Raw genomic sequence first — 26495 nt, 5'->3', positions numbered from 1 at the left:
TTACACACTGTCACAGATGTGTTAACAGAAGCTTCAATGGGAGACACAGTTAAGACTAGAAATATAGTAAGAACACAAAAAAAAAAAATAAATAAATAGACTTGCCACGGATTGTCAAGTAGCAGCAAAATTTTGTTCCTTTTAAAAGCAACAATAATCAATAACATTAGAAATAAAAATCAGCAATAATAATAACAACAACAACAATAATGATGAGAGCAGATCATTGGGAGTGGGAAAGGAGGGTGAAGAGAGGTATAGCAGAGTCTGAATAGTGTGCTATAAGGCTGGTGCCCTGCGGTGTCTGCGCTGCCTGCTGCCAACTCACCGGCAGGAAGGAGCCATATGAGTCGTACTGGTAGTCGGGCTCTGAATCGGAGTCCAGTAGGCGGGGATAGGCTTGCGCTACACTCTCAGCATCTCCATCACCTGATAGCACTGTGGCTGCAGAGAAGGGGGCTGTGTCATTGTCAGCCTTTGGCTCTTCTTTGTGTTGGGCCTCTCCTCCGCCCACTGGGGCCTGGCTGGGCTGAGACACAGCTGTGGCCTCCGTCAGTGGCGAGCGAAAACCATTGTCAAACTGTACTGGGTCTGCCAACAGAGACGGAGGGGGAGCAGGAGCCTCAACTGTGGGAGGGATTTCAGTCGGGGGCTCAGCCATGGACTGCACGTCCTCCAGCACCTGGGTGTTACTTGTGGGAGAGGCGGTGATCGTCTCTGCAATGGGATACACAGGAGGCCCTGCTACGGGAGTGACAGCGTCTCCAGTGGGGGGATGCTGCTCTTCACCCGCTTCAGGCGCATCTGGTAGAGATTCCGCAGCGCTCACAACAGGTGGCGAGACCCCTTCTCCCGCTGCCAGCGATGACTCCACATCGCTCAGAACAGGTGGCAATTCCACATCTTCAGCGGCAGGTGTCAATTCCACGTCACTTGCCACAGGTGACAGTTCCACGTCTCTCTCGACAGGTTGCGATTCCACGTCTCCAGCGACAGCTACCGACTCTGTCTCCGTTCCGTTTTCTTCACGGTTGGCAGGGATTTGTCCAGGATTGTTATTTACAGCATCAAGGATCTCTTTTGAGGTCACCACCTCTTCCTGATGGACAACGGCCTCAGTGGTGATGGCCATGGTGGTAGCTTGGGTCATTGTGGTAGGCGCAGCAGTGGTGGGAGCTGGTGTTGTTGGAGGGGCAGTAGGCACAACGGTGGGCTCTGGGGTAGTGGCCGGAAGTACTGTAGTAATCATCAGCTCCTCTGTGGTGATTTCCATGGTTGTGGATACAGTTGTGGTTGTAGTGATGGTTGTGGTGGTGGTGGTAGGTGCTGGAGTCGGGGTGGTGGTTGTTGTAGCGGACGCCGTAGTTGCGGCTGTAGTATTTATAGTGGTCGTGGGGATCTCTGCTGGCGGTAGTGTTGTGGGAGCCAGATTTGTGGTTGTCGCATGTGATGTGGTTTTTACTGTGGGTGGCCCTGACGTGGGTAGCTTGAACTGCCGGGTTTATGAGATGGGGGGGAGGGGATTGGGACAAAAATAAAAAAGCGAAAATAAACAATGAACATAAAAACCGGAACAAAACTTGGGATTTCTGGAGTTATTAGGTTCATCAGTGAGTAACCAGCACATGCATTCAAGGCTTCCAGGCAGTAGGACACTATATGGTGATGTTAAATGCTGCTTAGTTCACATGGCAAGTATTTATTTACAAAATGTAAATAAATCAAAGTACGAAGCAAACCAAATTTAAGTTTTCGATGCAATTACCTACCTGTGTGCAAATTAGTGCATCAGTTTACGGTATTTATTTCTTCCAATCAAAAACCAAATTTTTCACCAAAATGTGCCATAACCGATGTTCGTCAAGCGAGCAATCGCATCAGTCCCGTCGGCACCACATCCCTTGCAAACCACAGCAGCGCGAACGGTGCTCAACGTCAGCGTCTGTTGCAAACTTACACGCTCGTTGTAAATAACGATCCCATCTTCGCAGGCGGGCTTGTGCGTACACAAGTGCTGCAGAATGCACCAGTTGCAGCTCCAGCGACTGGTCACGCATCCGCGGCACCTGTGCGAAGGAAATCCGACAGAACCCGATCGGACGTCACGCTCCGGCAAACGGCCCGCTCTCTCATTGCCCTCACCGCCCAGAGAGAAGCCCTTTTATCAAATTCCCACCAATCTGCCTACAGTGGAGCAGAAAGGTCAATCGTTTAATTGAATTTGCTCTGGCTTCTTATCTTCGTGCCCTGAAACCATCCCCAGAAAAGAAGAGAGGGATAACTGAGTAAGTGGCAGGCTCACGTGTCCTTGCAGACCACGCGATTACAGATAAGGGAGTGCGCCTGGACAGCGGCCCGGATGGCCGAAAGGGTCCCACCCATTATCGACATGTTGAAAAAACTACTCAAAGGGTGAATGTCTCAACTCAGTCCATCTAGTGCCATCCAGCGCATACTGTAATGACATCAGCTTTGGCTTGCTTGGGTGATGAGAACGGGGGATACCTTTTGACGATCGGAGAGAAGACGGAGTGAAAATAGGTAGAGAAAAGGAGGCAGCAGAGAAAGGTGAGGTAAAGGACAAGGACACGATGGTTGAAGGCTGTGGGTCCAAGTCACTGGTGAGGGGATGTGATCCAGTAAAATATAAAAAGTATATATTTCAAGTACATAGTTACACTTTAAAGTATATACTTTTGAAAGTAATTTTTTTTTTTAAACAAAACCTTCGACTGATAAAATAATGCACTTAAACTGAGCTCACGGCATGGTTCCAGAGAGATGCTTGACGGCACTGCAGTCATAGAAGACGAAGTCTGTTGCCGCAACAGTGACGTTGAGGAAGCGCAGGGACAGCGTGACTGTGACATAATCTGTGGAAAACCACAAACTTTAGCAGAAATGCTGTCAAAATTACTGTCCAACACAAATTTGTCAAAAACAATAGTCAGGTTACAGCAAGAACCCGAAAGTAAGATTTCTTGCCACTCTAGTACCAAAGGATCTTCAGTGAATTTTCTGCCCAACTTGACTAGGACAAAAAGTGGTTGCTGACACTGTCATATTATAGGACACATGGATTATGGCTTGATTCTGATTGGCTGAAAAGGTGTTTAATCATGCCAACAAAACTGCTGATATTTTTACAGCTTTGTAGGTCAAGCAAAATTTTTTAGTAGTTCACCAACTTTGTCTCCAATCAGTCAGCAAGCAAATCCACATCTATATTAGTAATAACAACTGCCCAGCACAACTTTATTCCCATTATGCATCAAGAAAAGAGCTGGAATGTTCCTGCTGGACACCTAAATGTCCTATTTCTCAAATATAACGTAGAATAGGAAAGCACGGAATACTCCAAACAGAATGCAAATATTCCACGTCACAAAACACGGCCACATGACCACTTCACTGTACGTTATTTTTTTCGATCGTTGAATTATTTTACATTCGTTTACACGCACAGAGCAATTAAAACAAGAAAACAAACCAAAAACTGAAAAGAATTTTATGTTAAAGTCAAACCAGGTTCTGACAAGATCCATCTGGTACCATGAACTGCTACTTAAAATGATTACATATTCAATTCCTTTACCCTTAAATTAGAATGTAAATGTAAAAAAAAAAAAAAAAAAGAGCTTTGATTAAGTTACAGTGCTGGTTGAAAGACCAACCTGAAGTGATTAGTTGACTGGCAAATGTTTTTGTTTGAGTAGTTTAACTAAATGCGTCTTTCTCATAAAAGTTTCGATGGGAAAAGGTGATAGTCATACCCAGAAATGGATCACCCCTCTAAAATAGACAGTGTGTGTGTGTGTGTGTATAGGGTAATTTTACTGCTTTAGTATATTAAAGAGAACTACAAAAGTTGAGTACTATACTCAAAACACGCACAAATCCTTACATCGGTTTTAAACGCACACAACAAAAATTTTGTCTGGTTTATGAACCTTGCAAAATGTCAAATAATATTTATGTGACCCATAATTCCCTTCGGAGCATGAGCGAAAGAAATCCCTCCTGTCACTACAACTTAACCCAGAGAAAGAAGGTGTTAAAACATACCTTGCCCCTGGTGCATTGGCGGCACGCTGCTTGTATCAGGCGAAGAGCAGGCAACCCCAGTGTCGGTGAGGGCAGCAGGACTCTCGTAGTCCCCAAAATAACAGGAGTACACTTCCTTTTCCTCCAGACTTGGCAGACCAGGCACAGACAGGACAATCTGGAAGAACAGAGTAAAAAGGAAGCTCGGTGAAAAGAACCCTGGGTAGGACCGACAACGGTGCGTTTTGAGAGGAAATATGCGACGTATTGAATCGGTGAGAAAAAGTGCCGAACATTACCCAACTCCTTCTACATGTTGATTTTATGATAAAGCTCAGTTAGGAAGCGGCCAACCCCCAGGCGCTGCGTCACTGCCGTATCTCGCAAAGCAATTTCACGTTTTCTGTTATTAACGCCGTTTTCTTTTCCGCTTAACTGAAACGGACTGCCCCGATACATATCTGTACCTCACTTAGACATTACAAAAGCATTTTTAAAACTCCACGTCCACCTGGTCAGACACAAAAACTTATGACTCGATGAGAAAGCCCGAGTGTGCCAGTAGACCCCGGCTGTTTTTCAACATACGGACAGGAAGCAAAACCGTCTTCGCTTCGCCGTGGTCCGGCAAGAGGTTACCCTGAGCAGCAATGAAGAGGACCCCCGGACCCCCCCCGCCCCCCTGGAAGCGCCTACGTTTTTCCTCTCTTCCCTGCTGATGTTGGACGGGCTCAGGGTCTGCACAGTGAGGCACTGCTGCTCCATATCGAAGCTCCACAGCCACTGCCCGGGCTGATGGGCGCGGGGGCAGTCCGAGAGGCGGCCGCACCTTGCACAAAGCAGAAGGTCAAAAGGCAAAAATCGGACCACACCGCATGGTTATACAATGTAAAATGTGCGCTCACCTAGAGAGCTACCAAGCTGAAGACTCGCTGTAAAACATCCAGAATCGAAGCGGTTCAAATTTTCACCAGCTACACAAAAACTCATCTTGGTGGGGTCTCGGGAAGCGTCGCAGGTAAGAAAACAAGTCTCGTCACCTACAGGTTCTAGGGTTTAAATCTCAAGAGGCGTCGTGCTGTACTACCTATAAACTAACTGCTTTGGGAAAACACACACAGCTATATAAATAAGTATCACTTTGGTAAATAATATTCATAAATGCTAAAATCTAGCAGGGGCTCATCTGCTTAGAAAAGCCGATGAGTACCGGATCCAGGTTTCGCATACGTTGGTGCGTAACATCCAACTTTCATCAACAAATTCGTACTCGTGTTCTAGCGGTCAGTAGAAAAATAAAAGCTGAATTTCACCAAACGGGCATTTCGCGTAGAGCGTGGGAAAACGTTCAGCAACCGCGCTCTCGCGGAGGCAGATCTTACCTTCCGCTCAGCACGCACCAGCCGCAGTAAGGGTCGTGGGCAGAGAGACAAGACTGGCAGTCCAGATGTTCGTAGCACTCGGCCACCGGCCTCTTCTCCAGCTAAAACCAAACAAACCGCCTCACGCTCAGAGCACATTCCTGGCACGGCGTCTGGCCCAAAGCCATAAAGACATCAACGTGTTAATGCTGTGCGCTAAAGACAAATGGCTCGGGAGATGAGTCAGTAATGTGTTCCGCAACCAAAGGGTGGAGTTCACGCACCCTGGAAGCGGTCATTACAAACAGGTGCTCCTCGGCCTGGTCCAGGAACAGGTCGCCGCTGATGGCCGCACCGGGCTGTATGGGGATGATGTCGTACTCCTCCACTTCTCCGTTGGGGCCGAGGAAGACCTAGGAAACGCAGCACGCCTCAACACGGGCCTCTCTGAGAACAGAGCAAAGATTTCCGACCCGCTCTTCACGAGGGGGTAAACGGGTGTTTGGCCGTTAAATGCTTTCGACTTTACTGAAGTTTACTCAACATCGCCATCTCCGCGTATCCATGTGATACGCTGGCTTCCAAAGGGCTCAATTTCTCCGCTTCAGAGGATAAATTTAAATGTCTTGGTCAAAATAATACCAATTTTTACTAACCCAAGAAATGATTCACAACAGCAGAAACCTGCAATTTTTAACAGCTTGATTTCATATAGTTTTTTTTTTTTTTTTTTTTTTAATACCAGTAGCAGGAACCAAATCAGACTATTATGTTATTCACAGGGGACTTGGGTAGCTCAATTTTAAAAAAACATTCCAGATCACAGGTGGCACTGCGGGTAGCTCCGGTACCGCTCAGCTCCTGGGATTACAGCCACCCTGCATTAGCACAAGCAGTTGTAGATATTGAATTCTACATCCCTTTCCAATGTGTTTAGCAACATAAGATATTTACATAACGCTTTTTAAAAAAAAAAAAAAAAAAAAAAAAAAAAAAAGTTTGTTTAGACAGGGATGTGTTTTAAAAAGCGGAGTATAGTGTGAGACTGTCTATTTACAACTGAAAGACCAATGATGGTGGTTTATCCTCTGAAGTGGAGAAATGGAGCCCAGGTGGCTTTTTGCCACGAAAGTGCCCTTTTTCTTGTCCCTCCTGGATGAACCTTCTAAGACAAACATTTAACTTGGAAGCCACTTGCTGAGCACATCTGGCAATCTTCATAACAACCCACAGTCTTACCACCACCAGACTCTACTGCTACGCATTTTAGCTTCACACAAGCCAAAAAATATAATGGTGGTTAAAACAGGGATGATGATTATAATAGCAAAGCATAAGCACAAGTCCAAATGGCCAACATAAAAACAAAGACTGTAAAGAGTCTTTATATTGTAGATGCTTTCTGGTGAAAAAGCAATGACATATTTAACTGAGCGTTTAATGAATTTTACTTTGTTCTGTAATGTATTCCCCTAACACACAATCTGGAACCGGGGTCGTGGTGAACCGGAGCCTAACCCGGCAACACAGGGCGCAAGGCCGGAGGGGGAGGGGACACACCCAGGACGGGATGCCAGTCCGTCGCAAGGCACCCCCTGCAGGACTCGAACCCCAGACCCACCAGAGAGCAGGACCCGGCCAAGCCTGCTGCGCCACAGCGCCCCCCTCCGCTCTCTAATAACACCGATGCTTAAATTTACCAATAAGCAGCACCATTTCGTGCAAATTAACAAATGTAAGAACATGGCATCCCCGTCTCTTCCACATGTAGCATTTCCCAGCGTTGCCTTCATAAAGCAGTCCAGTTCTCGGTCGTGATCCATCTACAGGGCCTGTATAAGCTGGACAAAGCGTCACAAGCTGGAACACCCCATAGGTCCGATACGCCCGAATTCCTTTAGGTAAAAAAAAAAAATTTGGGAACGTATAAGTCTCGAGTGTTTGGTGCAGTTTTCTGCACTCTTAAAAACCGTATTGTTTTTGCAGTGATTATCCACTTGATGTTTGAGAAATGTTGATTTGGAGTGAAAAGATTCCTGGGTAAAACAGTAGTGCAGCAGGTAGTATGGGTGTCTCAAAGTACCTGGCCTGCGCTACTTAGTAGGTTCAACGTCTGCTCGACCTGTAGTGAGCTTGCATGTTCTTCTTGTGCCAGTGTGAGATTCCTCTGCGATGTATTGGCATCCCATACAAGGTTTACCGTGCTCGGCCTAGCACCCTCTACTCCTGCGGCAGGCTCCGGACAGCCGTGAACCTCGCTTTAGGATAAACGGCTGTGGACGGCGAGTAAGCGAGATGTTTCCTATTAACCTGAAGTCACTGTCAGATCATTAAAAGCCCTCGGACCACTGTCGAACCACCAGAAAAAGGTCACTTTGTTCTAATAAATCAGAAAGAAAAGAAGAATGACTTATGCAAACAGTTCTAATCTTGATTACGAGGGGAGGTTATTCCACATCTAAGAAAACAATGGCTGTGCAAAAGGCTAATATTTTTCATACTTAAACATGAAAGGAGAAAATGGGGGAAAATTAGCAAAAGACAAGAAAAACATTGCAAGAAACATGACTGAAAGTAAAGTCAGGCCAAGAAAACAGAGAATGTGGTGTTTGCGTGCAAAAATGGGCTGTAAGAGGTAAAGTAAAGGTAATCACAACAGTTGGTGGAACAATGCGATTTGGGAAGGTACTAAGATACCAGGTCTTTACATAATCAATAAATACACCTTAGTCTGAGACATAACTGTTTCTATTTATGAACTATGCTTCTTGGCAGCAGAATAAAAGGGAGGAACTCTGAGCCAAGATTATAGACACACACCCACCCCCTCCGTGGCACGCCGAGTTCTGCAGGAAAACGCACGTATTTTTAATATCTGGGATGCTCCATTTTTGCACCTTCATTGCTACGACTTCCGTCTTTGCTTCTTGCCTAGTTTTACAACCGCCACACAGATGAACCAGTTTTATGCTAATGAAGGGTGAGGCTATTTTGATGAAGGGCCCCATCCAGTATCGCGCGGCGGGAGCCTTTGAGCTGGAAAACACACAGATGGGATCGGGAGGAGGATGCCTACTTTGTGCAGGTTTCCTTTGGAGTCTCCCAAGAAGGCGATGGTATGGTTCGCCCTCACGCTGACGGCCACGGCCGTGAGACGTGCCGACGGGCTGTCCAGGATCGGCTCTGCCTCCACCGATACCCGACTTGCCATCGGGCTGGGAGTGTGGTCTGATCCACAGGGATAGGCGTCCAGTGTGTTCTGGAAGAAGGATGATGAAAAAGCTTATTTCGTACTCCCTCGGACAAACGGTGCCGTCAGCCTTCTAAAAATCAAGCGGTTATTTCAACGTATTTTTCATGTCATCCCCCCCCCCCATAAAAAAAAAAAATTGTCATTTCAAAACTCAGCATATACTGAAATGCCTTTAAAATATTTCATCTCGATTCATTGTCACGTGCAATATAATCCTATTAAGTTAGTATTTTTCATCAACACGCCATCAAGTGGCATTCAGCTAGTGCCATGTGAGCAGTTTTTCAACATATTGCACCTACACTTGGCTGTCTATGCATGTTTTTCGCCGCACCATTTTGGACTTAATCAAACCATACTGGGTTGTGGCTCCAAATGCTTATAATTAAAAAATATAGCAGACAATGGCAAGCTGAAGGACAGCGTGATGCCCCCAAAGGAAAACAATATGCATCTCTACCATTAGCGATGACATTTTTATAGCCAATCTTTACATATACTTTACAATTACCATCGGGTTTCAAAAGTACCCATCTGTCACATAATGCAGTTAATTTGTTCCCCCTAATAACACAGACAAGTTCCCTATGTGAGGGTGTCAAATTATCAATATTTCTAATGGAAACAAAAATAACTTTGGTGTTATACGTTTTTTATTTTGCCGTCTTTCCTAATGCAGTTCCCCCATTGCTTTCAACTGTTTTAGTAGGAATTTTAATGACATACTGTAGCTCACTTACATTTATAATAAAAAGAAATTCATAAGGTGATTCAAGTTTTTTGCAAAACAAACTACACCGTTAATGACGTTACAGCGCCTCGAACAAATGCTTGAAGTTACTGTTTTTAATATAATGAAGCTTAATGCTCTAGATTTAAGCAAGAAAAGCAATATTTGAGGCATCAAGTGTATCTGCCCAAATGTCTGACACAAGTTGCAGTGTTGTTGCCCAGAATAAAAAACACACTATGTATTTGCACAAAATTTTATAATCACCCACTGAAAAACATACCTCGAAAGAAAAGCTCCTAAGAAAACAACACTTAAACTTCCAGGAACTGGTTTAAACTCTGTTTAAAACCGAGACCTTACTCTGCATCTTTCATAATTAAGGATAATACAAAACATAAACTGCCGGCAAAAGAACTTAAAATCCCCCAGCAACCAGCTGGTTACTGTCCTGCTCCCAAGGTGCGGTCTTGATGGAAGCAGCACACCCACTGTCATCCCATGGTGTGTGGGAACCGTCCTGCACCGAGCACCAGTGTAATTAAGCAGAAAACCGATTCCCTGCCCCACCCGCGGAGCGGAGCTGCATCTACCTGCGCAGACATTCCGGCACTAATCTCCATGGCAACAGCACCATTACCATAAGACGGGTAATCTCCTTAATACAAAAAGTAAAGGGTAATTAAATCTATGCATTTCTATTTAAAAAGGTTCTTTCTTTCTGTACCGAGATGAACCCATCGAGGCGAACAGTCCGAAGGCAATACGAAAAACGGAGAACGTAAATATACAAATATTGCCTTTTACGTTATTTTTTTAAGCTCCCACTCCCCTCCAAAGTGACTTACAATCATTCATCTATTATACTGCTGTGCAATTTTTTTTACTGGAGCAATTCAGGGGAAGTATCTTGCTCAAGGGTACTACAGCAGCAGATGGCACTGGAACCTGGAACCTTTGAGTCTAGAGGCAGTGACTCTAATCATTACACCATTCGCTGCCCCCAAGGTTCCGACACTGTCGCAAAACTGATTAACTGAGCCTGAATACAGCATGCGAGACGAGGCTTCTTTCCGAATCAGCTGCAACGCATATAGAGAGGGGGTGTTAGTCAACAATATCAACAACAGTCTCACCGAGGGCAGGTTGGCACAGTTCGACTTGACTTCATACTCAATATATGCTGCCTCGGCGCCCCCATCGCGTCCGTCCCGGGTGTAGCACAGGTCTCGCGTCGAGTTGATCTGCTGATCCAGCTCATCCAGGTGGAACATGCACAGTGCCGAGTCTTCGCTGGGCCTGTTAGAGGAAGCCATGCGGGTGGCAAACACGCCAAGTAGCACCTCCCTCTCCCCTCCTTGCCCCTGTACAAAGTTGTTCCCTCGGTCTCTCAGCAGGCCCACACCCACAGCCTGCAGGAGGTTGTAGTTCTTCCCTGCGGAGGAACGGCATGCCAGGGGCACTTCAACATAAGAGTAGTAGGAGGCGTCATCCAGGCACACGCGCGATACGTACGTCCTGTACTCTCGCGACTGAGACTTTAGGTCTCGCCGGTAAAAGAGAAAGTAAACGTGTGAGCGATGGGAGAAGGCCGTGACAAAGTGGTGGTCGTATTCCGAGAGTCGGCCTGCCACCGCCAGCTTTGCCGTCTCCTCGTAGGAGAAGACGGGCTCAAAGGCCAGGTTGCGTGTGGAGATGGGCGGGTGGCTGCTGGTATAGCCCCTTCCCACAAACAACACTGGCTGGCGACCTCGAGACCGCACTACCAGGCCCACGGTGGTAACATTGGGGTCATTGGCTGCCACATATTGAGTGTCCACCGGCCTCTCGGTTGAGAAGAGGACATGGCTGACAGACTCCAGGCTGCGCTTCTGGCAGATGCCCTGATTGACGCTGCCGCAGGTGATGAGTTCCTGGGAATAGGGGTCTACCAGTAGCAGCTTGTTGTGGTTGCTTGTACGCCGCGCCTGGGGGCAGTTGCTCTCTGTGATGGGTGGCAAGCACTCCTTGCTGTCAGTCACGGGCCCCGTTTCCTCCGTCTTCAGCAAGCGCAGGTCCTTGTCCAGCTGGAAGAGGCGATCTTTGGCACCGACATACACCGCGCCCACAGCGAGGTCAGGGTGCAGCGCCAGGTGCTGAAACACGGTATCGTTGCGGGAGAACATGGGGTAGCGGTCACCGGCCCATGCGTCCCCTGCGTCACACAGGACAGACAGCAGCGCTGTGGCAGCAAGGGCTCGGATTGGGAGCATCCCAGGTGGCATAGCAAAAAATCTGAATTCGGAACAGAAAGCGATACTGCTGTGAATCATCTAGCTTCGGTGTATGCGTTTCACACGCAACACTGAAAATCCAGTTCATAATCTCTTTGGAAAAACACACACAGGTAAAAATCACACATGTTCACAGAGATGCAAAGAAGAAAATAAAAGGAACGATCAAGTCAAAAGGAGACTTTTTTCCAAAAACGGATTCTCACCATTGGTTTTCAATGAGACGTTCAAGAGGCGTTTCACCTCATTCCAGTGACGTTAAGTGTTATCAAAATATGTCCCCGGACAGATCGCCTGTGTGGAGAAAAGAGGTCATGTGTTAACAAATACGCAAATAAATACGTACTTGCATGTCAAAATAACATTCCGTTTTAAACGTGTATTTGGGCAATGTGCGGAAACTCGAGATCAGCAATCGTTCAGCAGTTAATCCTATAATCTCCTCCGAAAGATTGAGATAGCTTGTCGATTTCGGGTCACGTAGCTCTACGGAGGAATGGCTTCCGAAAGCTTTATCAAACAGCCTTAACGCCACCATTCAGCTCTATATCCCTCTCTTCATGACTAAATGCTCTTATGCGTGCGGAAGCCCCTGCCAAAAGCGTCCACTGCAGCTGACGCGGTACACAAGGGACGTCTTCACATTGCTCGACGATCGACAATGAACTGTACCCTCCATCTCCCCTCTCTGAGTCACCGGCACAGGAGGATTAAGTCCGGCCAGTTCAGAGAGGCCGTCCGGGAGCACTGGAGCACTGAAAGGGACACTATTCTCCCAGCAACACTGGGGCTCTTCACACTGGGGAACTGAGAGACCCCCATTGTACCGCTGCTCGTCAGGGAAGGGGTTGGAAATGACAGAAAAGCACATTAAAATCTCAAAAACAATTAATAGCCTTATCGTGTTGATCCCGTCTTCTATCTAACCCTGTACTTTCACCCCTACATTTGTTATCTTAAAAGCTGATTTAATGTCCTCTCCGCTTGTAATAATCCCTCGGGAGCAATCAGCGGAGTTGTTCTATTAAAAAAAGGCTATTTTGGCAAGACCCAAAAAGAGAAGATTAAAAATTCGTGAAGGCAAACGTGGCAAGAGATGCTGCATTTTTAGGCAGGGGGAAATGGAGCGGCCCCACCGAAAAAATCAGCTCTGTGGTATGAGGCAGGTCCTGTTCTCTATTCTATCTGTAAACCAGGCTCTCCTCGCTGCCCCGGGAGACCGCGCCGCTCAGGAGCATCCTGGGGAGAAGGAAAAAAAAAAAAAAAAAAAAAAAAAAAAACTTCCCAGATGTGGTGGAGCAATGACAGGAATGGCAGGCACGCCACCCTGGGAAGGCTCTCGGAATCGAACCCTGGTCCCGAGGGCTTCGCTCTCACCTGCTGGCATTTGCAGGGTCGTATTTAATGCGGTCACGGGTCATTTTAAGAATTGGCCGCGAACTTATACAGTTGTCCAGCAATTGCGCTACGAATCCTTCGAGTCTCGACACTGCAACACCAGTGAAAACTAAAGCTAAAATTAAGCTTGGTAAACTTCTGGTCAGCGGGCAGACTTGGACTTTCACTTGCATCTAGATTTCTAATGGACAGGCCAGCAAACAAATCCAATTTTCTTTTCCGAAGCCGCGATCTTGTTATTACCGCTGACATTTAAACCGGATCGCTGTTCTTTAATCTTATTCCTTCGCCTCGTTGATTTACAGTGACACCATAAAAGAGTACAGGGAGAGTAAGGGGAAGGATGCGCTAATCAGTTTACACATTTTTCTCCCTTTCTCACGTAACTTGAGCGTTTCTGTTCTGCCAGCGCCTGCTGGGAACAACAGACAGACGGTACTTAAGGCTCCCGTCAGACAGATGCAGGCTGAAAAAGGGGCAAACGCCATGCCGGCCGACACTACCGGGGTGTCTTGCGGTTGACGAGGAGCTTCCAGAACGTAATGTACAAACACGGTCTGCAGCGCGTAACTGCCATAGTGTCAGTGCCAAAGGTGCGCATGCACAGTGATGGTCTTTGGCCATCGGAGAACTTCAGAACCTGAAGTTGAGCTTACAGCGAGAGTGCGTTCACTGCACTCTAAGGTAGGGTCCAGGGACTGTGCGATACCACGCGCAAAGATCTCACACAGAGAAAAAGAACCCAACCGGCGGTTCATGCGCCACTGCTCTCTGCAGTGTGATGGAATGGGAATAATAAGCCATGGGTGAGTCAAGTAAGAGAGGTAAAACAACCTGGCTATGGAAACTAAGGAACAAAAAAAAAAAAAAAAAAAAAGAGAGATGACCATGGAGAAATGGCTATAAGATCATGAGAGTCACCAAAGTGGAAATTTGGATTTAAGATTAAATTTAGGGATCTAATTTGTTGTTAATCACACAACTCTACTTTTCATGAGAAGCAGATGATCAGCAGCTAAATGTGTGTTCTCTTGCCATAGCCACACGAGTCCTTGACACACACACAGGTGATCCCCGATTTACGATGGTCCGACTTACGATTTTTCGACTTTACGACGGTGGGCTGGTGATAGACATTCAGTAGAAACCAGACTTCGAATTTTGATTTTTTTCCCTGGCAAGCGATACGCAGTATGATACTCTCTCGCAATGCTGGGCAGTGGCAGCGATCCACATCTCCCAGTCTGTCACACAGAGGTGTGTATTAGGTGTATTAAATGCATTTTTGACTCCTGATGGGTTAAGCGGAAAGTAACCCCATCGTAAATCAGGGATCACCTGTACCTAACTATACTATACACTCATTCAGATAAAGTAGAGGGAGGGAAGCCATTTGAAGGAACAATCCATATTCTGTTCCGTTTATTGCTGTTTATTTTTTATAATTTACGAATAGATTGAGGGTTTTTTTTTTTTCTTGTCAAACTAGAAGTCTTATCACATCCAAAAAAAAAAGTTTCTAATTTGGCAGCGGCAATAGAGAGACACAATACGGACCAAGAATGCGGAACAGAGCACTGAGCCTAATTACAGAAGCTGGAAACGGTCCATTCGGAATTGACTCGGTTAACTGCGAAAGACAAGAACAACCCAGCTCTCCAATTACAGTCCAAATTCTTAAAACACACCTAATGTTCTTGTGCGCGGGACAAGGACTCGCACTCCGAGCGCTATTAGATGGAAGAACACCTTTATCCGAGACAGAAGCTTCCGGCAGAGACGCAACCCCTCATTTTCCACTTGCGACAAACTTTGCTTTAAAATCCTCAGCTTCTTAAGCAGCCATTACTTCCGACAATAACGCTGCTTCTAATCTTTCCACCCCACGGCGTAACGTACAAAACTAATCCGCACCGCAAGCTGGTCACTATATGAAGAACTAACTGGAAGGTTCTATGAGGAAAGAAAAATTCCAACACTTTTTTTTTTTTTTTTTTTTAAAAAAACAAAACCTTTGGAGAGTAGAACAGGACACTGAAAAGAGAACCGTCTTCAAGACCAGACCACTGAGAATGTGAAGGTGCGCTCTACTACACTGTTAAAAACACAACCCACCGTAGAGTAGGGTGTAAAGAGTCTTCCCTCAGCTCTCAATCTCATGCTAGACAGCTATGGGACAGAACACTTGCGGGAGCTCTGGGTTCGGACGAATCGCGTTCCCGGTGTCGCGATGGCCCGTGACCGCTGGCCGGCTGGCTGGCTGACTGACGGGGGGTTATTTATACTTCTTTGACAATAGCCGCTGCTCTGGAGGAACACACATTCCTCGCTGGGTGATGAACTCGGGGATCATTGCGCTCACTCCCTTCCAGAACTATGTTCGCATTAAAAATAACACTGACAGTCAGCAGTCTTTTTTTTTTTTTCTCCTCCTCCTCTGTATAATGTGTGTTTCTCTCTCTAGTTACTCCCTACTGGAAGCAGTCCACTGTTCTGGCAGCCTGTTCTCCTTGGCGGGAGGAAGTTCCAATGACAAGTCCTGTTCCGAACTATAAATAGCCACTCCAAAATGAAGAACAGGGAACACCGAGTGCAAAATAAATCCTAATAAAATCCCTCTCTTCTCTCCAGGAAGGACTTTGCTATAGTTTTTTTTTTTTTGTTTACTATTGATGATGCAGGGAAACTAGCGTCACGGCAGATGTCAAACTGGCACCAAGAACGCAAGACTTACAAAGAAACCAGCAGGCATCCTCTTGTGCTGCTGGCAAAGCGCAGTGCTTTTGCCTGGCTCGAGCAGAGGCCACCCTGGAGCCCGATGGCCACATCTGGTTTCAGCAAAAGAATGAAAGGTCCAAGAACAGCAGCTAATGGCTCTTGGATGGATCAGTGATTGGAAACCACTTGAGAAGCATAAAAGCATCCAAGAGATGTCAACAACAGAAGGCTTGCTTTCAGTACTGGAACATGTCAAACAACAACCCGCTGATTCCAAGACTTCCTTCATCCCCATCCTGTAAGCCATACATCCTATTAACAAAAAAAATCAAAGTTATTTTGTCATATCACAGTTCCATCCACTGGCAAGAGCCAAGGAAGGCTTGCATTCTCCACAGGATCCTCAGACTGCCAGCTGAGAGGCTCGGAGGGAAAAAAAAAAAAAAAAATCTTAAAAATCATGCTGAAGACCAACCATTAGGTTAATTTTGTATAGCAATGGTGGTAAACAATAACGGCAACCATCTGCTCGTGCAGCTGGGATTTGGTTGTCACAGTTGTAAAACGTTTTAAAATTAATCAGAATTATCCGAACACCAAAATGAGAAATATCTATTCATATTTCAATAACATTTTCAAGCTGAAGCTGTTATGCCGTTCCTGACATCTTAATGGATATTGCCATCTTTGGGCATATTATTCCTTTATTTATAATGTCACTATTTGCAGTATACATATATCCAACACAAGGATTACAAAATACACTGGACAATAACTTATCCCACTGCAGTTTTAGCTCAGTTTATTTTTTATTACAGCACCCGTTCTAACATAGCTGCCCAAGAGATATGGTGCGACAGATGGAGTTGACAAAAAGAAAAATCAATTACTCTCAGCGACTCAAGTGTCTCTGGCAGGTCTGCACAGGTTCACGCACTTTACTCGTAATAATGCATAGAAAAAATGCTGAAGGGATAGAGCTCATCTTTACTACGTTGTGGCGATACGAGCTCAATGTATTTCGAGCATTCCTCTCGATGTGCGCGAACACCGTCTTCTGTGGAGCGCACCCGGTAACAGGAAGCGGCAGCACTCGCTAGTAATGGATATGTGAAGAGGTTAATATCCATCAGTAACCCCCTCGGGCAGCGAACAGCTGCATGTGCCACTCCCAGCACGGCCCATTACATGAGCAAAGTAGACCACAGCAGGCGTGGGTGTAACTCTCCTCACCCCACCTGACTTCCTCGCTTCGGGCCAGAAGCGTCATTAGCTCAGTAATTTACACGACCGTTTCCCTCACCCCCAGCAACCCGTGTCATTCCGAAAAGAAAGACTCCCATAGTGGGAGGCGTGCATAGCGGAGCGTTGCTCGAAAAAAGAGCCGGGGTTGCGTTCTCCCGCGCCTCGCAGGCTGAGCTTGGACGGCCCGCTACGAGCACTAGAGCCTGGAGACCCCGGAACTGCTCCTACGCCGTTACCCCGGAGGCGTGCATATACCTACATACGTTTATTCATTTAGCTGACGCTTTTCTCCAAAGCGACTTACAATGTTAAGGTTACAGTTATTTACCCATTTAAAGAGCTGGGTAATTTTACTGGAGCAATTATTAGGGTAAGTACCTTGCTCAAGGGAACTACAGCCGGAGGTGGGGATCGAAAAGCGACCTTTGGATCCAAAGGCAGTAGCTCTGACCACTACGCTACCGGCTGTTCCACGCAAGCAGCACATACAATGTGGTGAGACTTCTAGTGCACTAACACTACCCACAATCGACCCGAAGAGGACTTCCTTAGTGAGCTTAGTCACTAATTACTTGCCACGGAAAGGCGGGACAGGACCAGAGTGACAGCAGGTGGCACTCTTCCCTATAAACCAGATAGTTATGGCTGGAGATGGTCTCTGGGTCAGCAACAGAACCCAGAGGGGGAAGGAAGGAAGGAAGGAAGGAAGGAAAGAAAGAAAAAAAAATAAATAATCATACACACACAGTGAGATCAGACTTCCACAGGGTGTTTTCCAAGACACGGGGGGCAGCTCTGCCCCCATTGGCTGTGACCGCTTGGAAGATGTGCTTGGAGCTCTGTCCAAGAATGCGTTCAGGAAGCAGGACGTTCCGCGATTACAGCAGACGAGAACGGCCGCGCCGTTGGACACCGGGCCGTGAAGGACGGTGACGAAGCCTCGTAGCGCAGCAGCAACTCGGGCCGAGAAGGCCTGTTGCGAGCCAACAATTGGCACAAGTTCCCTACAGCCCTGATGATACAGGCAATATTTCTTCCAAGTTTTATTAGTGATGCTCCATCATATGACACCTGCTCTTCAAGTATAGAGAGGTAATCATTTGTCCCATGACTACGGACTGCCTCCCCGCTGGACAACACGTCTCCAGGGCTTGTCCGCAGATTATATATAATGTCCTCTCAAGATGGTTTCAGATTAAGACCTTCAGTTTTCCACAGCTATTTACATAACTTGACTCGAAACCCACAGAACATTGGCGGCTGAAAATATACCTTTCGCAGTGGTTTCATCATCAAAATGGTGTGTACTGTATTTGAATACAACCATATAAAAGACTTTCCTGGAGAGCAACGCCACATCCGTCTTCACCCCATACTTGCTAATTCTGACAGAGGAGGTGACGGGAGGTTAATAAACTCGGTGTGTGTCCAGATGGTCTCTCTCAGGAGGGCAACAACTGTTTTAACCTTATGCACTTTAATATCCAGCTACACATATAGCTGGAGGGACAGCCAGTAACGTAGTGGTTAGAGCTACTGCCTTTAGATCCAAAGGTCACAGGTTCGATCTCCACCTCCAGCTGTAGTACCCTTGAGCAAGGTACTTACCCTAAATTGCACCAGTAAAATTACCCAGCTGTATAAATGGGTAAATAATTGTAACCCTAGAAAAGCATCAGTTAAATGAATTAATGTAATGAAAAGCATACATATAAACTCCAATGCAAAAATTATACAATACAAATGTCACTGACCAAAAATATAGGATTGCAGAAAGTGCACCTAATTCACGTATGCTTTTTCCCCCTTTTGCGTCCCAATATCATAAACCTATAAAGTATACAACCTCTAAACTACCACAGAAACTGCACAATTCAGAGATGATAAAACAATCCCTTACTGCGGTATTTGGTGCCTCCAGGCTCATGTCACTATGGCTGCTCAACTACCATACCAGCAGGGTCTACACTGGTTTCAAGGGCACTCTTATTACACTTCACATCTGAAGCGCAAAACCAGGGTTTTTTTTTTTTTTTTTTTTTGATGGTTCTTGTTCTGGCCATTTAAAAGTGAAAACAGAAATATTTATTGATGCTCCTGCACTTGTGTGAAAGAAATTGCTGAAATAATCCCTAAGATAAGAGTACAATTCCCTTCTGAAACAGAGTAAATACTGAAAATACAAGAAACCGAAAGAGAGCGAGAGAGGAAAAAAGATGCCGAGGTCTGTAAATAACTGGTGGTGAGATGGGAGCGAGAAGTCCAGCAGCCACCGCAGGGGGAGGCCGAGACGCCAAGATTTCTGACAAGCTTACAGTCTTTGATTATGGCATGGATGAAAATGAGCTCAGTAGGCCTACTGGAAAGAATGTCCAATCTTCGCAGATACTGATGGAAGAAGTATGATGCTGTATTCATGAAAGGCCCAGTAGAAGAGTTCATATCACATACCCAAGACACTAACACGCACACACAATGTCTAGAACCGTTCGTCCCGAGCAGTGAACCGGAGCCCAACTCTGTAACACAGGGTGAAGGGTTGGAGGGAGAGGGGACGCACCCCGGACAGCACACCAGTCCGCCGTAAGGCAACCGAAGCAGGGCTCGAACCCCAGAGGTACCACGCAGTGGGCTCCGGCCAAACCCGCTGCGCCACCATGCTCCCTCACCCAAGACACTGTGGGTTAAAAATGACAATTTGGAAAGAGAGGAGATCAATGAAGACTAAGGGAATTCACTGCATGCCAAGTAGCACATTCACTCTCCCAGGGACATTCAGGAAGGGAAAAGAGAAAAACTTGATTCTGTAAATTTACCATTGACATGCATATGGATTCTGATTCGGCATTTCATTAATTCGTGACACCGAAAAAAACGGAACAAACAGATGGGAGAAATGTGATGAGAATAAATTTGAGCCGAGGATCGTTTGACGGGAGTTCTCAAAACTGTGGGGTTTTGAGTGAGAACTATCGCAAATATCTGAAGGATTTTACATGATATTCAGCATCTCCCTGTGTACCTAAAAGTCTAAGCAACATGTTTATTTATGAACGTACAAACTCCATGCACCCATTAACCCCCATGTCATGTTGTCTGATTCAAGAAGAGCCCTCTTTCATGATGGTGAAAGGGCTTGAAAAGCAGGCTGTGAAAGCGCTTTGTTGCGCTGGTTGTCTTGGTGACACTCTCCAGAGTAGGGTTTAGAGCCCAGCAGAACTCCAAGTCCACTTCCCAATCAAACAAAAACTGCCATTTGACGCCACTGTCAAGCACAAACCCATCTAGTTCCATTAAACTGCTGTCAACGCCATTAGATGGTTTAAGGCAAAGAGAGATGCTGGCTATAGTGCTCAATATCAATATTCTGCTCTCACCGCTCCTGTTTCTGTAGCTGTTTCTTTGTAAGCTTTGTTTTACTCAGGACATGACTTGCCCAAGACACTACATGAATCACAGCATGCATCCAAACACACCCAGTGATTAAAAATTCTGAAAACATTACATGTTTCAATGTTACATGACATAACATATCTGTACCGAATACAGTATTTCAAAAATGCTGGATGTGCACTTACATTTGGAGGGGCAACTATGAAACGAAGGCTTTACATAGTTCAAGACAGATTTTTTACATGTTCACATATATTTGATTTGTACATTCGGGCATATTACTCAACAACATGTTTTCAAATAAAGAACGGATGTCAAATAATACATAGAACTTGCTATGACCACACAATTAAGGTATGTGGCCTTTCCACTTTTAGGGCAGGATGCTGATTTAAGTTTCAACATTCATAAAATTTACTTAGGAATTCATTTATTTATTGAAATCATTCAAATGAGACTAAAGAAGAGGGAAGGGAAACAACAACAACAACAACAACAACTCAGGAAATAACATTTGAGCAACACCCACTCTGGCCACGAGCACCTAGAGAATTTCTACTATACAGTTGTTGTTACTTCATCTGGTATTTCAATAAGGAAAACTAAGAACGGAGACCGAGCAGAATGCGGCAAACCACGCGACCCTTATGGACCAGAACCACGCACCCCTGGGTTAAAGGGTCACTTTTACACATCCTCACATTGAGGAGCAACCTGGTCTCCGCTGAGTTTTACCTATATGAAACGGAGGCCGTATGAATGTCAAGGCCCAAAAGAAAACTATACTTCGTACAAAACAAACCGAGGACAAAAAATGAGCTCCAGGGGGATTGAAAGTTGCACAGTAGGCGGTCAGTGACTGCGGCTACATTGCACGTGACCTAAAAGCTGCTGTTTTTACCCTTGTTTAAGACACCCGAGAGAATTCTTTAGGCTGACCGTACCACCTCTGCTGGTAACTGTACTTCATTGTGGGAAAATGATAAAATTCAGCGTCACTCCTTAAACACGAAAGAGGACGCCATGTCCGACCTTAGAGTCCTTTATAAAAAAAAATATATATTTACCTAATTTTTTAAAACTTTTTTCTTCTTTTCTCTCACACACACACACACACACACACACACAGATCAAATATTTCCCATAAAAAAACTAATAATTTGACAAGGGTCAGCAAGGTATCTCAGATGAAGATATTACATAGCTGTGAAACTAAGGCCGGAGTTATTCAATCAGCTGTAACGTGAGAGGGAACGTATTTTACCATGAAGGTTTCACTTTAGCAGACAGGTCATTGTAGATTGAGGTGGAGCTATAATTAAACTTGCATCACCTCTGGCAACCTCACAGTGCTCCTCTGTGAAGCGGCGGTCCGCAAACAAGTCGCTTTCTGTCAGCTCGCTGGGAACTCCCAGGGAACCGTAGGAAAAGATAAACACGAGCAGGGCAGTCTGGGGTTGAACAACATGTGCACAAGCACATGCGTTTACAAAGAGTGTTTCTGTAACGCGGGGCGTGTTCCGCGATGAGAGAAACAAAGAGGCTGTAGAGCAAGGCCAACCGCGTACCCCCGTCTCTCTCCTCGCTCCTCCGAGCGTCAAGCTCACATTTAAACCATCCTTCCTGCAATCCCTGGAACTCCCGCAAACCCTCGTCTGTGACGTCCTGCGGATTCCCTGCTGGTTGGACGCCGGGCTAACTCTTTTCTCCCGAGCTCCTAACCATTATCCATCCGCATTCCGGACCTCTGACTGGTTGTGCCAGAACAGGTAAAATCCAGACAATTAGAACATCTCACCTCAAAGGTGTGTAACTGCACTCCGGTGTTACTTTATTCACTCGTTACGCATATGCTAAAGGTCTATTAATCATCGTCACAAAACACAGGAACGTTTGACACTTTTCTCCAAAGCAACTTACAATGTTAAACTAGGTACAATAATTTGCCCATTTATAAATCTGGGTAATTTCACTGGAGCAATTTAGGGTAAGTACCTTGCTTAAAGGCACTAAAGCCGGAGGAATTCAAACCTGGGATGTTTAGGTCCAAAAGCAGCAGCTCTAAGCCCTATGCTACCAGCTGTCCATTCATAAACCTAAACTGTAATCCAAACGTAATCTACAGTTCTTTCACTTTGCTCGTTCAGCCAGAGAAATTCTGTTGAAACAACGCAGGTTAAAGTACTACGTGTAAGAGATCAGCACTGCTGGGAATTTAGGTCAAACCACAGTCAATGAACCTAATGGTAGGTCTTCAGCACGTTCTTTAACTGTCACATTATCTGCTTTTTGCCTCCTATATACACACGGAACCCTGTAGACAGATTAAGTTTTTTCCCCCAACACATTATTCATGTTAAATATTCATACAGACCTTTAATTTTACCTTTCATTTCTAAGTCTAATGTCTTCCACTTCTTTTCAACACCACCAGAACGCTGACTTTTTCCATTTGCTAGCCATTTTAAGTAAAAAAAATTTACTTGAAGGTAATCACAAACTAAAAGATCTGTAAACAAAAGACAAGTCACTGCGAGACACTTAAGCACTGACAGAGCCAAACAATGACAGATACGGCAGCACAGCATTCAAATGGATTGTACAGCACATACAGCGGTTGTTATAAGGGACTCCAAACAACATAACGAAGTTAATGGCATGACTGTGATAAGCCCGGGTTAAGGTTCTAGTTCGGACCCACATGCCACTAAAAGCCATCACCACCACCACCACCAGGCCGGTGAATTGTCTTCAGTTTCCATTGTGACTCACACTGCAGTCGGACAGAACCTTGGTCACTTTAACATAGACAGATGGGGGCAAATAATTATTCTGCTCCATTAAGAGCTCATGCAATTACCTTTGAGCACCCAAGGGTTTAACTGAGGGAAACGGACTAAAGAGGCGACTGTGATGTCTTTGGAAATATCGACAACGAACTGATCAACACACACTGGAAGGAGGACCTTGCCTGTGAGTTTGTGTGAAAGGGAGTATTAAAACACGAGTGGAGGCCACTGGGGTGGGAATGTAGTAAGGAACCAACGTGATGACAAAAAACTGAAAACTCAATCAGGAACACTAGTGTGACTAGGTAGGCTGACGTAGGCATGGATTTCATGAAATGCGCTCAGCTGATTTTAATTGCGTGATTCTATACATTATTCTGAGAAGTGGATAAGACAGACCATGCTGATCTATGTCACGTATGTAAGTCAACATGTATGAGGGTTGTATCATACAATTGAAAGCCTTCCTGCTCATTCAGCCTGCTGGATTTCAGCACAACCCATGTGCGCAGGTGTGTTCGGCCAAGCCCGAAAAAGGCTGCGGTAGTGGATATTTCCATACGGAGTGCTCCACTAGGTGTGTCCTGGGGTGTCTGAACAGATTGAACAGATCCCTCTATGAGAGTAGGCAGAAGAGGAACACACAGGATGTCTTGTTCTTACAGGCCCTTTGCTGAACCCCCAAAACCCAGGCATTTCATCAGACATACAAAAGGACATCCCAAATCTCTCAAGCACACCATGGATCCACATCCTCCACTGTCCTCTGGAAGTGTATAAAAACCCTTAATCCTAACAATCTCACTACTCCCATGAAAATTACAGGCTTTGCAGAACTCAGTTTCCTACTGCCTGAATTTAAATAAAACCTTCTCAGCCACAAGGCATCGGCTTTCAGCTGTGACAAAGAAAAAAAAAATTCCCCCTCTAATTACGTACAATAAGGCATATCTCACACGCATGCACACAAATTTCTACACAAGGCAATGCATGTTTTACACTGACATCATCTCTAATATAGGAATTTATATTTACGTTTATTCATTTAGCTGATGCTTTTCTCCGAAGCGATTTACAATGGTAACGTTACAATTATCACAACCGTACAATTATTTACCCATTTATACAGCTCAGTAATTTTACTGGAGCAATTTAGGGTATGGACCTTGCTCAGGGGTACTGGAGTTGGAGATCGAACATACGACCTTTGGGTTCAAAGGCAACAACTCTAACCACTACGATAGCAGCTGCACCAATTTCTGAGATAATTCCGTACTACCAGTAATTTTCGTGTGAAGTGGTTGTGCTGTGGACAACTACAAGTTTGTGTGAATGACAGGGGACTAACAGTGGACGAAAGGCTGAAGCCAAACCCAACCACACGAAGACACGTCCGTGTTGGGGAAGCCGCACATATGCGAATCATACCTGGCCATCAGGTCTCCAACCCTTATATAACCCATAATTCAATTTATCACAAGTGACAGAGAGGACAAGGGTCACAATCTAGCTGACCCCATTGAGAAATAACATACAGCTCATTACAGAGACTGAAAAGAAGGGGGAGGGGGGGGGGGACTGTTCAGTCCATCTCCATGAACATGAAGATTGATCAGGCCCTACATTCTACGTACGATTAACCTTCCTTTGAGAGAAGCTGCATAAATGTGGATGTGACTCAAAAGGAAAATAAGGTGGCAATGCCTCAGTACGGGGTTTGATCATGAGATTGTGATAAGATGCTTAGTAATTCAAATACAAATAGTGCGCATGATGTCTAAGCTGCTTCAAAATACAGCTGCCCCTAAATCTCTGAAAAGGGCACGGCTGTAGTTTGGCCTGCAAAGTTTCTTTGTGGATTCAGTTATTCACGAGCAATTTCTGAAAATAATCACCAAAAGCTCAACGAAGACTGTAACATACGGAATTCGATTCACTTACGGCAGAAAACGCATGAAACATATCTAAACAGAACGCAAAAAAAAAAGTCACTATAGGTGGACAATGCCATTTGTCAAATGTAGCTCAAGTGATCCAAACCACAGATGTTCACATACAGTAACCTGGAAAAATAAACGCCACCCTACTACTGACCACTGAGATCCATAGAGCCAAACCTCTCTAATCTCAAACTGAAGCACCTGCTACATTAAACATAAACATTACACAGAATTATATTTATGTGCTCAGGGAAAGGGATTGCCATCAGTTTATACCGCTGAGGTTTAGCCTCAGAAGGGCTCCCAAAGAGACGAGTTAATGGTGATGAAATGAAGCAGTGGGTATTCCAGGCAACTCTTTCAACCTTTGAGTCCTGCATTAATACATGGACAGGTTCATTACAGAGACAAAAATGCTGTCTGTCCAACCCAACCCAGTTTCTAGCCCCCGTCTATAAAATGCATGGGGGGAGGGTCACTAAGGGAAGGACAACATACATTTATCTTTAGAATTAACACGCACAACGGTACTGGCCATCCAGTGCACAGAGACAGAAACGACTTCCTGATAAATACGGACCGTGGCCTGAGGCTAAAATAATCAGTATTTTTCCCCACCCTCTAGTATATATTCTCGGGATCCTCTTGCCTCCCTGATGAATAATCAATGACTCAGACTGATCCAGACAGCTAGGCACGCTGAGATGTGTCAGTGTTCAATCTGAATTGGATCACGGCCAGTGTTTCAGCAGAGCTGAAACTCAGACATTTAATTACTCGTCCCACTGACAGACAACACAAGCAGCCACCATAGAAGCAAAGGGCAGAAGGGAGGCTAAAGTCACCATGCTGGAAAACATAGCAAACACCACTGCTGACATCACAGAGCAGAAAGGTTGCCCCAGGTCTATGTTGTGGGGGAACACCAAGGGAAAAATACAGGAAGAGAGGTTGGTAAAGGGAAAGAAATACGCAATTAAATCGATAAATCAGACCTGTCAAATCACAGTGGAGAATGATACACATTTTAAATTACATAAAAAAAACAGATGGTGCTGAGAAAGTATCGCGCTTGGTCCACAAGATCACCATTGCTCTTATTACTTGGGAGAGCATATTTAATATTAAATCCCCGCATCACAGGGATCGGTTAAATCTAATCTTGTCATTAGTATCCACACTAGCCTTTACGATGCTTCATTTTACCACTTAAATCATCACTCTCCTTCACCGAATTGTTGAATTGACCTCCCTTGGCCCCCGCTCTCTGTTATGTGGTTTTTCCATCTTAGTACCTGAGTAGTGTCACACTGTACTCCTCATCGTCTCATTGTCACTTAGCATCTGGCTG

At 45.3% G+C, this 26495-nt stretch overlaps 1 protein-coding gene across 2 annotated transcripts in view; it reads right to left on the bottom strand.

The window, feature by feature from the left end:
• plxnb1b (plexin b1b) overlaps positions 1 to 26495 on the bottom strand; it is a 61711-nt gene that overhangs the window by 12638 nt on the left and 22578 nt on the right. Inside the window, exons 1-11 of one of the 2 annotated variants that reach the window (XM_018725579.2) lie at positions 15175 to 15292; positions 11868 to 11955; positions 10525 to 11662; positions 8482 to 8664; positions 5690 to 5818; positions 5427 to 5527; positions 4741 to 4873; positions 4066 to 4222; positions 2765 to 2873; positions 1958 to 2066; positions 329 to 1492 (exon numbers count right to left, since the gene is read on the bottom strand). In XM_018725579.2, coding sequence (XP_018581095.2) covers positions 329 to 1492; positions 1958 to 2066; positions 2765 to 2873; positions 4066 to 4222; positions 4741 to 4873; positions 5427 to 5527; positions 5690 to 5818; positions 8482 to 8664; positions 10525 to 11652 — 3213 coding nt within the window. In that variant the 5' untranslated portion in view covers positions 11653 to 11662; positions 11868 to 11955; positions 15175 to 15292. Of the gene's footprint in view, positions 1 to 328; positions 1493 to 1957; positions 2067 to 2764; positions 2874 to 4065; positions 4223 to 4740; positions 4874 to 5426; positions 5528 to 5689; positions 5819 to 8481; positions 8665 to 10524; positions 11663 to 11867; positions 11956 to 15174; positions 15293 to 26495 lie in introns of those variants that run through there. The other variant, XM_018725578.2, reaches the window with a different exon arrangement.

Source organism: Scleropages formosus, chromosome 22 (assembly GCF_900964775.1).
Source record: "Scleropages formosus chromosome 22, fSclFor1.1, whole genome shotgun sequence".
Classification (NCBI taxonomy): domain Eukaryota; kingdom Metazoa; phylum Chordata; class Actinopteri; order Osteoglossiformes; family Osteoglossidae; genus Scleropages; species Scleropages formosus.
This window is presented reverse-complemented; position numbering and strand designations above follow the sequence as displayed.